The sequence below is a fragment of the Poeciliopsis prolifica genome, unplaced genomic scaffold (genome assembly GCF_027474105.1).
Source record: "Poeciliopsis prolifica strain line A6 unplaced genomic scaffold, Auburn_PproV2 SCAFFOLD008, whole genome shotgun sequence".
NCBI lineage: Eukaryota > Metazoa > Chordata > Actinopteri > Cyprinodontiformes > Poeciliidae > Poeciliopsis > Poeciliopsis prolifica.
Window position 1 is genome coordinate 852165 of NW_026562383.1, and position 12742 is coordinate 864906.

General features: G+C 39.9%; 1 protein-coding gene across 10 annotated transcripts in view; it reads right to left on the reverse strand.

Annotated features, from left to right (window-relative positions):
- mast3a (microtubule associated serine/threonine kinase 3a) overlaps window positions 1-12742 on the reverse strand; it is a 38359-nt gene that overhangs the window by 11637 nt on the left and 13980 nt on the right. For all 10 annotated transcript variants that reach the window (XM_055032549.1, XM_055032540.1, XM_055032541.1 and 7 more), the window contains 12 exons: window positions 10953-11110; window positions 7718-7793; window positions 7351-7560; window positions 5254-5355; window positions 4190-4322; window positions 2557-2645; window positions 2300-2388; window positions 1966-2174; window positions 1428-1566; window positions 1118-1250; window positions 855-1020; window positions 431-532 (listed from right to left, as the gene is read on the reverse strand). In XM_055032549.1, the coding sequence (XP_054888524.1) occupies window positions 431-532; window positions 855-1020; window positions 1118-1250; window positions 1428-1566; window positions 1966-2174; window positions 2300-2388; window positions 2557-2645; window positions 4190-4322; window positions 5254-5355; window positions 7351-7560; window positions 7718-7793; window positions 10953-11110 (1606 nt within the window). The remainder of the gene's footprint in view (window positions 1-430; window positions 533-854; window positions 1021-1117; window positions 1251-1427; window positions 1567-1965; window positions 2175-2299; window positions 2389-2556; window positions 2646-4189; window positions 4323-5253; window positions 5356-7350; window positions 7561-7717; window positions 7794-10952; window positions 11111-12742) is intronic.

The following is a 12742-nucleotide window of genomic DNA, read 5'->3' on the forward strand; positions in this document are numbered from 1 at the left end:
CCAGTTATGTTTATGATGAGGGAATAACATAACATGATGTAAAGCTCAAAAAAGTCAATTTTACATATTACTGCCCCTTTAACCTTTAACCAGGCAACATGGAGCTTACGTTCCATGTTAAGGGCTACAGCGAGTGTGAGAGTTATTCTTGACATGAACACGAGGAGAGGGGGACAACAGCAGTTTACAATCAAATCGGAAACAGAACTGTTTCCATGCCATGTTACCAGACCTGCATTGATCTGGTAACACAGATCTGCATAGATAAAAGGATCTATTTGGTCTGCAGCTATTTTTGCTGGGGAATCTATCACATCCATTTTCATTGTCTAGCACATCAGCCAGGTTCAAGTCTTTACTATGTGGCTGTCTGGGAGAGTGTCATGTCCTTTCCGCACATAGAGAGAACAAGTCTCAATGTTCCACCAACCTGTTCCCAGGCGCTCCAGAGGATTCTGCCTCAGCAGCCGGGTGATCAGATCCTGAGCATCAGCTGGCAAAGCGTCTTCCCCTTCTGGCCAGATGATGTCATCTTAAACAGGAAGATGACGTCAGTGATTGCTCCATGTCCAGCAATCACTGGACATGGTGTTTTTCTCCACTATGAAGAATGTTCTGGAGCCAAGAATGATGCTTGACTGCAAGCCTCGTCACTCAAAGTTAATGTTACTACAGAGTAGTAATGTTACTACATTAAGTGCCCTAACCTGGGGGGCAACCAGGCTTTACTTGCCCTTCTCCTGGCTAAGTGTTGTTTGCTTATTTTAAAGACGTTTTTGGTACAGTAACATCAGCTGCAATTATGTGATTAATGGAAAAGCAATTTACCATTTTGACTTTGACTGTCTGCTTACCGTTAACAACCTGACCGAAGAGCTGCTCTGGGGTGTCTCCAAAGAAAGGCACACAGCCAACCAGAAACTCATAAAGGATCACACCCATGGCCCACCAGTCCACAGGTTTGCCATAACCCTGCCTCAATATGACCTCAGGAGCGATATACTCAGGAGTGCCACACACCTGACACAATGATGACAGGAAAGGAGGAAGAAAAGGAGGGCTACGAGTTAGCTCATTTTCACAACCACCACTAAAAATCTTGAGACAAAACCCACACCTGTTTGTCTATGAATTCTCTGGTGTCTTTTTCAATATGTCCCTCATACAGATTGGTCGTCATGTTCATTAGCCCAATCTTTGACAGCCCAAAGTCCGTCAGCTTAATGTGGCCCATGGACGTGATCAGCAAACTACAAGAGAAGAAAGGAAGCAGGGAATAAGTTAGAGCTCTAAGAGAAGTTTACATCTAAAAATAACCTCAGTTTTCAGTTTAGACATAAAAAAGCTCTAAAGTAGATGAAAGTAATTGTGTGAAAGCAAGAGCAAGTTGGAGAAGGTTTGTTTTGCACAGCTGTCGGGGAGCTCACTTGTCAGGTTTGAGATCTCTGTGCACAATGCCATAGTTGTGAAGGTACTCCAAGGCAAGAACGGTCTCTGCAAAATACATCCGGGCCATGTCGACAGGGAGGGGGCCGATGTTCTTCAACAGGTTGGCACAATCTCCACCTAAAGCAGAAAGCAGGTCAGCTAAACAGATATTTTCACACCTTTAAGCATTTTGAGTGAAATATAATCAATGTATGCTAATTTCATGCCTCTGGAGACAACTTGTTACATCCACAAGAAAATCTATTGACAGGACTATTAAAGAGCCCAACTCTGGACTTTATGGAAGAGTTGAGTTTGATAGAAATAAATCTATAGATGGAAGAAAGCCATAGGAATTTCCATTTAAAGTTTTCCACAAGCCATATCTTCATCAGTCTTAAAATAAGCAAAACTGGTACAAAACAACACAAAAGAACTGTGTTGTTCTACAATCAAATGAATTGTCGAGGAAATGTGACAAAATGTCAGTAGGTTCATGTTAGTATGCATCTTTAGATGTCCTGGGTATCCATTTACCTTCAACATACTCCATGACCATGCATAGGTGCCTCCTGGTCTCAAAAGAACAGAACATGGAGACCACAAACGGATTTTCAGCAAACGTGAGGATGTCGCGTTCCACAAACACCTGCTGGATTTGGTTCCTAAGAATCAGGTTTTGTCGGTTAATCTTCTTCATGGCAAAACGTTGGCGGGTTTCTTTGTGGCGCACCAAATATACGGCCCTATATGGCAGGGACAGAGACAGATGAGAGTAGAAAGACGACAGGATGCAGAACAAGACAGGAAGAAAAGACATAAGTACTAATAAGCTTCCCAACAACATTCAGATGAAACTGGTGTTGCTCACCCGTAGGCTCCGTTGCTAATGAGCTTAATAGTCTCAAAGTCACTCTCCAGGGGTTTCCGACGAGGAGGGGTGCAGGCAACTGCACCCCTCTGCATCCAAAAAGGAAAGAAAACACACGAGCAACTGTGTCACTCTGAAGCAACAACCAGTCATTTGGAGGATTTTAGTTATAACCACTGATTACAATGTAATACATTTCATCATCACAACTCATTCACTCTGAGAGTTCTTGTTTAGCTTGCAATGCGACAACAAACCTGCACTGGTGTTGCCTCTCCAGAGTCATCAGACTCTCTACTGGCTGACCTTTGACACGGACTGGTTTGCTGCTCCAGATGGACCATCTCTGCAGGACCAGAGGAGAAATTGCATCAATTAATTGCATTCAGGACAACAAGGATTTGGATGCAGACATTTGCAATTTATGCACATCTGTAAGCAACTCTTTATGCAAAGCCATTAAATGTGTGGATAAAAAAAACTATTTCTTTCTTTCAGCTTTAAACGTAGTATATTGTTGTTTAGTGTTTAATACACACACACACACACATTTGTTTCTCCCAGTATTAGGACTTGGCATTGTAATTAACTTTATTGATCCCTAAACTTAACACTTACTGTCAGCATTTACATCCAAAACCTAATTCATCCCATACCCATAAACCTGCCCCCATACCCTGAACATGTGAGTCCACTGCATTAGGACCAGGTGTTGGTCCTCAGAAGACCAAGTATTCTATTGGTCTGGCGACCAATAAGAAGTACAAGTATTGACTTTTTATTTCAGTCACTACACTTATGCTCAACTCTAACATTCCTCCCTCATCCTGACAATTTCAGTCTATTCCTAATCATAATTCACTCCTCACCTCTAAAGCAAACAAGAAGAGCACAAAAGATCTAAAATAAACAAAAAATATGCCACTTATATATGTGGCATATACAAGTACACACACAAGTTTGTATTTCTACCCACATCCATTCATTTTAATATCTGCCCTTATGCCTAATCCAGATATTTTCCACCAGGACGGAGTTTTGGTCCCTATAAGACCTATTGGTGTTCAGAAGCTAGTAAATATGCCAGAAATGGCACTAAATATGGCAGCTAAAAAAGTACACACCAAGTATTCAGGGTTCCTGTAAAGATTCCATTTAAAAACATCATATTTTTCAAATTTTTCCAGCAGGTTTTCAAACATTCCACACAGTTCAGGACAAAACATTTACCTGGTCAGGTATTATCTCTATGTTCCAAAAGTCATTAGCTCACTTTTGGTGAACCAATGCTGGTTTCCATGCCAGCAGAGTGGCAAAGGGTTATTTTTTGGGCATGTGGACTAGATTCAATCATCTCCTTTTCTAGAGCTATACCACTTTATTTGCCAAATCGGGACAGGGTCATTCTTCACTTAAACATTTTTAAAGTCCAATTTGTAGAGTTGGTTTTGATGAAACATTGTTTTGTTTGCCATATAAAACAGAAATTGTTTAAAACCATGATCTAAAAAGGGTCTAAACTCCAAGTCAACAGTGCATATTTGTGGCTTCTCATGAAAATAAAAACAATGATTTGCAGAAAGACAAAAGACCTAAGCTGCTCTGCTGTGTTAAAAAAATAGAAAATACTTCAATCTAAATCAATGAATATACACAGATCTGTTTTCACAGAAATTCTGATGTTCTTTATTAGAAAACTGAATAAAGAAAAAGTTCTGAAAATTTTCTCCTTTTTTTTTCTTCCAGACTAAACAAATACATACTTTTCTTGTCACTAAGAATAACAGACACCCGCATTAATAACATTAACATTTCACATTAAAATATGAGTGGAAACCATCATGTTTCATATATTAATATATTAATAATTAGTAGGGATTTCGGCAGCACCTTCCAGTGGATCTCTAGTGAGGCCAAGCTGGCTGATGATATATCGGGGAATATCAGTCTTAATGCCCTGGCCTACTTTGGCTTGGCCCTCTGCAGCCTCCAAACGCTGATAGAACTCCTCTGGATCAAACTCCTGCAGAGAAAATAACCCCAACATTCAGATATGATGTATGAAACATCAGTGGCTTTATTTAACTCTTTTATTGCAGTCTGCAATAAAAAAAACATGACACACAAGGAGTTAGGAGGAATAAGAAGCAAAGCATTTCCCCACCTCAGTGATCTGAGCGGTACTTTAACAGACAACGCTCTCATGAAGAAAGCAGCACTGTTATCATCAGAATTACATCAATGTAAACAGACTGCAGCATTGGTGACCTGAAGGAAAAAGCATGTGTTGCACAGTACAGGCGTGTGCAGCAGAAAAATGCTGTATTGGAAATGTTTTGATTTTATTGCAAAGAAGAAAACCAGATTTGGAAGATAATATTTATAAAGTAATAACAAAAATAAACTTGTTTTGGTAACAGATAAAAAAAATTATCTAGAAGGAATGGACTGTGCCAAACAAACTGGTTCAGCAACCATACTTTCTTCAAGATAGGGCAGATAGAATATTAGATTAGATATGGCAGATACTTCTACAGTGGGTAAGCTTGAAGTACAGAAAGTGTAAAAACCAAGAAGGGTTGAAGGACAATAGGAAGGAGTTGGAAAAATGATATTTCTGATAATATTTTTTCTAACAATTGTCTTTATCTATGGCGATCAAGACCTAGAATATTCTATGTTAAAAGAATATTCTATGTGTAGAAACCATGTGGGCCACTCTAGGGCCGACTACAGCTGTAGCATCAGGTACATGTTGACAGCATGCTGTGTAAAACACAAAGCTTTCAACTGCTCATTACTACACTAACAGCATGTTATCAGTAAACATGACTCACTGACATAACATGCTGATGAGGCAAGAAATATTATCTTTAGGTCTTCAAGACAGTAAATAACATCTAGTCATGAGTATATGATTATAAGTCAGTCTGTGTTTGGTAAGTGGTTCTTACCAAACACTCCAGCAGCCTGGCAGGTCTGGAGATGACGATGAGAATCTTCTTCACCAACTTGATAATGATGGTCACCTCCTCGCTCTCTGAACGCTCATAAGCCTGACAAACACAGGACAAAGCATGATGGATTATTACTGGGACTTAATCCGAATGATACAGGCTGTGGGACGGACCGGTTGATCTGAGGACAGGCAGTTCAGTCTGGCTTAGACTTCTACATACACTGCCTTCACATCTTAAACAAGAGCCGTGAAACAGCAGAAGTAGAGAAAGAAAATCATTAAGTTATTAATCAGTAATACATCATTTATAGTTGAAAATATATACACCCTCTTTCAAATTTTTTTTCTAATACAATAATACCATTGAGGAAAGAAATCCTCAATGGGGCAGCTCAGATTAGCTGATACACTGTGGTCATCCATCCATCCATCCATCCTTCCATCCACCCATCCATCATCTGTTCACCCTTGTCACTATTGGGGTTGGGAGTTGCTGGTGTCTGTCTCCAGCTGCGTTCCAGGCAAGAGGCGGGGTCACCCTGGACAGGTCGCCAGTCTGTCGCAAGGCAACATAGAAACAAACAACCGTACACACACACACACACGCACACACACACACTCACACGCACACACACACACACGCACGCACACACACACACACGCACACACACACACACACAAACACACACACACACGCACACCTAGGGAGAATTTGGGAAAGACCAATTAACCTGACAGTTATGGTTTTGGACTGTGAGAGGAGATCACAGGACAAGATCCATTCGTGGATCTAATTCTGTGTATTTGTGAATCTGTTGCATTTGTGAATCTTGGTCTGTGAATTATGAGACAGCTTTAGCTCCATACTGCTACTGGGATTAGCTTCAGGAAGATTAATGGATTGTGGTGGTAAAATAAGCTCAAATCATCAAACCTTTATCACCAAGTTTGTCAGTTGGTGTGTGGTATTTGTTTTTTTTTCTAGCCATAGAGCCATGCATTATTAATATCCACTGTGATCTTGCATTTTCTTCAAACATGGATTCAGAAGTAGTTTAGGCTTTGCAAACTTATGTCGAACATCCAGGTTGTTTTTAAAAGAAGTATTTCTCTTGGCAACCTTTCCAACGCCACATTTGTTTCTTTTCTAATGAGGTCATCATGATCTTTGACGTTAAATATGATACATGAATGGAATCAAAGTTGAGAGTTTTGTAGCTTCCAAGCACTGAATGACCCAACATTGTGGTGATTTTTTAAAGACATTCACTCTTAGATTCAAAGGTCTGAATATTTTTCTCATAATTGGTCATTCTCACCCTATGATATTTTGGAAGTTCGCTATATGAGTGTTCTGAAATGAATGGAAACCTTCTTTCAGGTCACTCATCTTTCATCTTGTCATTTACACCTTTTCCCTTTTTAATCCTAAAACCTGACTGCAAAAGCAGACATAATGATCAAACCTGCTCTACCTAGCTGAGACATTTGGTGGAGTGAAATAAAAATGTCACCAGCAAAGGATAAAACCTGTTTAACCAAAGACAACATGTTCTTCTTTAAATTATTACTGAGAAAATGAAGCAACAGTCTCTTGCATAACCAAACACTTTGAGGGCAAATCTGTGATAACTTTGTGACGGATGGGCAACAACCAGAATCAACAAGAACAAATTACAGAGACATTCCCAGTTTAATCTGCTGCGTAGTATCAGTGTCACAGAGGAAGTCCTAAGCTACCAAAGGTCTTTCTCTCCTGCAGCACCACATGTCATCTGAAACAAGAATGTAAGATATATAAGCACCAACATCAATGGCTGATATATATTAGTTTCTGGAATTGGAATGGAGGATGTTGGTCATGTAGTGTTCGTTTGGTCATGTGACTGATGGTGGTGCAGCACAGGATTGTGGGGAGTTTAGCTAAAGCAGAGAAGCATTGCTGAAGTAAATTTTTTTTCAAGCCGTCAAAAGGCCGTCAACTATAACAGCAATGTTAATATTGAATATGAATATCAGCCCAGATTTTTGTAATCTGTGCATTCAGTCTTATATACATTTCAGTGTGCAAGTTTCTGGGAGGAAGACTCACCTCATGCAGCAGCTTCTCCAGCTTCTCCTGCAGCTCCACAAAATACCTGGATGTGACCAGGCCGTCCTGGGACTTATCCAGACAGTCCCGGGCCAGCTCCACCAGCTGGTGCTGAATGAATCCCAACACACCGTCAGCCAGGGGCAGAGCGGTGTCCGGAGAATACTCCGAAATGATGTCCAACAGCCGACCCTCCATCTGAGCTGTTGCCTGGGAAACCAAAATGGTAGACATGATATAAATATGTACATGTTTTAACAAACACCAAACATGAAGAATCACTAAACATCTCCAAGTGGTCTGAACAGATGAGCTTCAACAGAAAGCCAGCAGAAAACCAGGGCTGGAGGTGAAACGATGACTTCACCTTGGGAAAGCGCTCTTTGTAGACATGATTCATCATGACAATTTCATTGTCGAATGTTCCACAGGTCCGGCCAGGGCTAGATGAAAACCAGACAACACAAGCAAATATCAAACTTTTAGTGAAAGAATCCCTGATGCTTAATTTTTATTCTACACAGCAAACCAGGCGCTTATATTCATATTCAACTAAAATAGATGTTTAAAAATATTCATCTGTTGTATTGTGGTCTAAGTTACTGATACATCCAGCATCAGAAGTGTACTCATCAGCATCACGTTTACAGTGAACCCTCATTTTTCTCACTTGTTGAGTTCCAAAGAGATGTATAAAATATATTTCCCCAGCTTTTTTTTTTAAACCAAGTCTGACCTTCCAGATTTCTTCCATTTTTTTAACTAAATTTTAAAAAGTTTGTTAAATTCCACATTACTGGTTGATCCTTAAACACAACCAATCTACTTATTTTTAATCCGTTCTTCAAGCATCCGATTGGAGCAAAGTATTATTCTATCTGTTCATGTTTCCAGTGTTTCAGAAAGATCATTGACTCCAATCACTGATCAATCTGAAATAAATCTGTAGTTATTAAAATTCATGTCTGAACCAAGTTTACATCTGAACAGGGAGCCAAAGAGCTCTGAAGAATTGCTTACCTACTTCAGATGATCAGTGTGTGGCATTCCACTGACCATTTCTGTGTGAAAACAGTTGCTAAAGCAGCCTGGTTTCATCTGAGGCTGCTTTAAGGAGCTAACCTTAAGGGAAGTGAGACCTTGGGGGTAGGAAGGCTCTGTTCAGCCTCTGGGATCATTTTAGAGGAGAGACATTTACCTGTGCTGTGCTGCTGTATGGAACAACTCTAGTGATTTCAGTCTCATTAAAGCTCAACAAAACTGTCGGGGTTTTTTTCCCTCATGTGCAGCTACAGGCATGTGTGGAGAACTTTGGGTATGTGCGGCGAGTGTGCGGCCCAGGGAAGGATGTGTCACAAAAAAAACAACCAGAACAAGATGCTGCCAACACCCTCAGCCGCCCTCCATAAAATCTCCTAGCTCCCAACCACTAGATCTATTTAGAAAGATTGTCTCAGCACTGCTCAGTGATATGGTAATGTCATTGTATATAATCCTCACATAGCACAAGTTTTTTCCAGAGCCACTCAAAATGATTATTTCACCAGGCTCTGGTTTAATAGGGGCTGCATTTCTCTCTTTGGGAGGAAGGGAATGTTTGAGGAGAAGACGCTGGCTGTGCTTCAGGAGGCAGACCGGGACTCAGCCATCCGACAGCTTTGTGCTGTGCTTACAGCTGTCAACAAGCCTGGAAAACTCCTATAGAAATTCAGTTCATATATTGTGCAGCACTTATTGTCAGCATATCTCTGTTTACAGCAGTTCCATGTCATGAAATCTAGTTCGCTGCTGTGGTCCCAATATTCAGTCAGTCAGAATGACTGACCTCAATCCACAAAAACTTACATCTTCCATCTAAAAAGGAAACATTAAAATACCCTAAATTACAAAAAGTAATTACATAACATCAGAAGCCTGTCTAAGTGGACATATCGCATGGCAGGAGGACTAGCTCTATAACAGGGGCAGTGTTATGTGGGCAATATTATGCTTTTTAGGCATTTTCAAGCCAGTGTTATACATTTTCAAGTGTCAGTAAACTAACTGTTACTTGAATGTGTAAAAATGCTATATATAGCATTTATTTTTAAGTTCACAGCTTCAGTTATTACAATTATAACTGACAAGCACATGTCAGTTATAATGACATGTGCTTATCGCCCTACAGTTTGCTTATCGCTGTAGAGTTGGAGTTGATGTCCCATAGTCATCTGGACAAATCAGGTAGCTCTGTGAGGATTATGTCATTTGTCTTAACACATTTCAGCTTGATCTGTTCTTTGAGAAACTGCAGAAGGCACAAGTGCTGGCCTCAACAATCACCATGATCTATGACTCTCTGACAGCCAGACCACAGTTTGTGACACAGAAAGACTGTGTGTCTAACCTGGAGCACCACAATGTACTCACACCATTCCTTTTCTCTCTCTACACTTCAGACTTCAAATTCAAAAATACTTTATTAATCCCATAGGAAAATCAAATGTTGTAACTCATGAAGTTAGATTCCAGATGCAACAGTGAAGCATTTATAAGAAGGACAGAGCAGACTGAACGTTTGAAGAAGATAAGATCCTTCTAGATTTGCAGCAAGATGCTGCAGGTCTTGTATCAGTGTTATTTCTAAAGCTGTCATCTGATGGGGCAGCAGCATCAGAATCAAGGACCTTATTATCAACAACATTACAAAGAAGGCTGGTTCTGTTCCAGTTCCGCTGATAACAAGGGAACCTCTGGAGATGTTGATGGAAAGAAGGATTCTTCATAAAATTAAGAAAATTAAAGACAACCCTGACCATCCTCTTCATCGGCCTGTCTTGGGCAAGCCGATTGTCTTCTTTACTTTACTTGAGGTTTTATTTTTGGTTAACTTATGACTTTACACTCCATGACATTTCTCAGAAACTTGTGGCCGCTCATTAATTTTGGCTCAGCATAGCTTTACAATTTGCTGTGCCGTTGCTGGTTTTCTTTTACCTAAATGCAATTGGCCACACACTATGCTCCTCACAAGAAGGGAAACCAATCACAGTCACCGTTCACACCTGGGATTATGTCATCCTCTGTAATTGTTGTGAGCTTAGCTCCACTTTCATTCAAACTCAGCAGTGGAGACAGTCTGGCTCCTATGGCCAATTCTCGGCTCCATGTTAATGTTTGTAAGCTTCCATATTTATTATGGCATTACTTATAGTTACCTGTGTTGCTGTTTGTGGGGAGAAAAAAAAAGTCTTTACTGTTTTTTTGTTTTTTTTCCTTTGTTGGGGACATTATTAATAAGAAAAAATGAAAATAGCTGTTATTTTTTATACTATTTTATGCTGAAGTTTTTACAGCTTTTGTAGCAGAGTGGTTCCACATGTCAATACAGTAGGTGGTTTTTGTGAGTCACAGTGATCTATCTGTAAAAGCAACACAGTGATGTATTGATATTATAAAATAAAATTGACACTTTCAAACACTTGAGTTTACTTCTCAAATTTATGAGCAAATGAGGAGTGGGTGCCAGGGTTTCTCTAGTCAAACGATTACAGGATTCTTACAAATATCATGGTATCCATAAAGCTGTTAAACACAGTCGCTCTCTAAGTGAAAGTCAGTACCTGAGGCTGCGTGAGCGGACCCTGACATGGTGCACTGGGTGAGCTCCTTCGTCGTCCACCACGCTCTCCGAGCTCCGCAAATGTTTGAAGAGGACGTGAAGGTCATCTTGAGTGGGCTGAGAGGGCAGCTGGTGCAGCAACTCATGGGAGGATGAGGACTATGTGGCAGGGGAAGAACAGAGTCATTTTTACAAAAAACAAAAAAACAAAAACAAAATTTTTCAAATTTAAAAAGCAGCAGACAGGGCAGGAGAAAATGTAAAAGTTCAGTGTTCAGATTATATATATATAAAATATTAAATAATATCTCAAAGACCCAAGGCCTCTGCACACCAATAACAACCAAATATAATCAGGCTGAAGGATTAAGGGAAAATCTGTTGCAATGAACATCAAATCAAAAAATGAGGTCACACTTTATTCAAAGGGGTGTGAATAAGACTGACATGACATTGTCATGAAAATGATAACACCTGTTATGAATATAAAGGAATCTTCATAAATGTTTATAATTGTTGTCATGAAGTGTCATTTGGTAAATAAAGACACGTATAATGCAAAGCTAACACTTTTAATGAATGTTTTAATGGAATTTTGCATTAAAAGTGTTATTTACCAAATAATGCCAAGTTGACCATTTTAATGGACTTTTAATGCAACTTTTAGTACAACTCTGATGAACATCTCCATCGTTATTTATTTCCTCAGAATAAACTGCCGGCTAATCTGTTTAGACTACAAATGGATTAACACAACATTGCATTCTCTTGAATTTTCTCTGTTCTGTGTATAACAGAGACTGGAATTAAAGGCACCATTTTAACAAAAGGTTTGGATTGCACTTCTGACCCAGACAAGCTCCACAGCGTCCTGTTCATAACTCTTCAACACGCTGTCAGTTTCTGGTCAGGAAGACGCATTTAGTTCAGTGTCCATGAGATGATATTCAGAAAGGATTTTTTTATTGATTGATTTTTAGTTACCTCTGCGATTAACTCTTTGCGTGAAGTGTATAATGTCTGCCCATGTGCACTAGTCAAGGGTGTTAATTATAATTTGTCAAAATGAAGAACAAGCTTCAAATTTTTCCGTCATTTAAAATATAAAAAACAAGAACAAAAAAGCTCTCCAAAAAACGGTCAAATATGAAAAATATTACGCAAACGCGGCCCCTCGTACATATCTAGACTAGTGATGCACCAATTGCAGCTTTCTGGCTGATCACCATCACTAAAACCCTGACCATCCGATTCTGATCTTGACCGATACCTATTTTCTTTGTCTGAAAAATTGCTTAATATAGTGACAGAGTAGGCAGCAGTGGGGTGATTATCGTTAACTGTGCAGAAGTAACCTGGTGGGTGGGTCAGTCAGTTCCCTCTCACAGCAGGGACCAACAGGAGAGGGGTCAATAAAACATTTACATTAACAAAGTCTAAAAGGCAAGATGTCAAAGCAAAAAATACAAGACCAAAAAAACTCCTGCTCTGCCACCACAGATCCTCTCCTGCTGCAGCAGGCTTCCACACAGGCAGAGTCACACATCGCCATGTTTCTCCCCCAGAGCTATAACATGTGACATGCAGGGTGGAATATGTGAGAAACCTCATCTCATGTTCCAACAGCATTAGAGGAGCTAGAGGAAAGCTGGAAGTTTTGCCACTTAAGAGAGAAAACAAACTGGAGCAAGCAACACAAAAAGAGAAGAGACAGGACGTGACAGGAAATGTGCAAAAGCAAGATGAGAGGGAGAAGCCATCAGACCTGGGAGGGAACTAAAGACGTGTCAA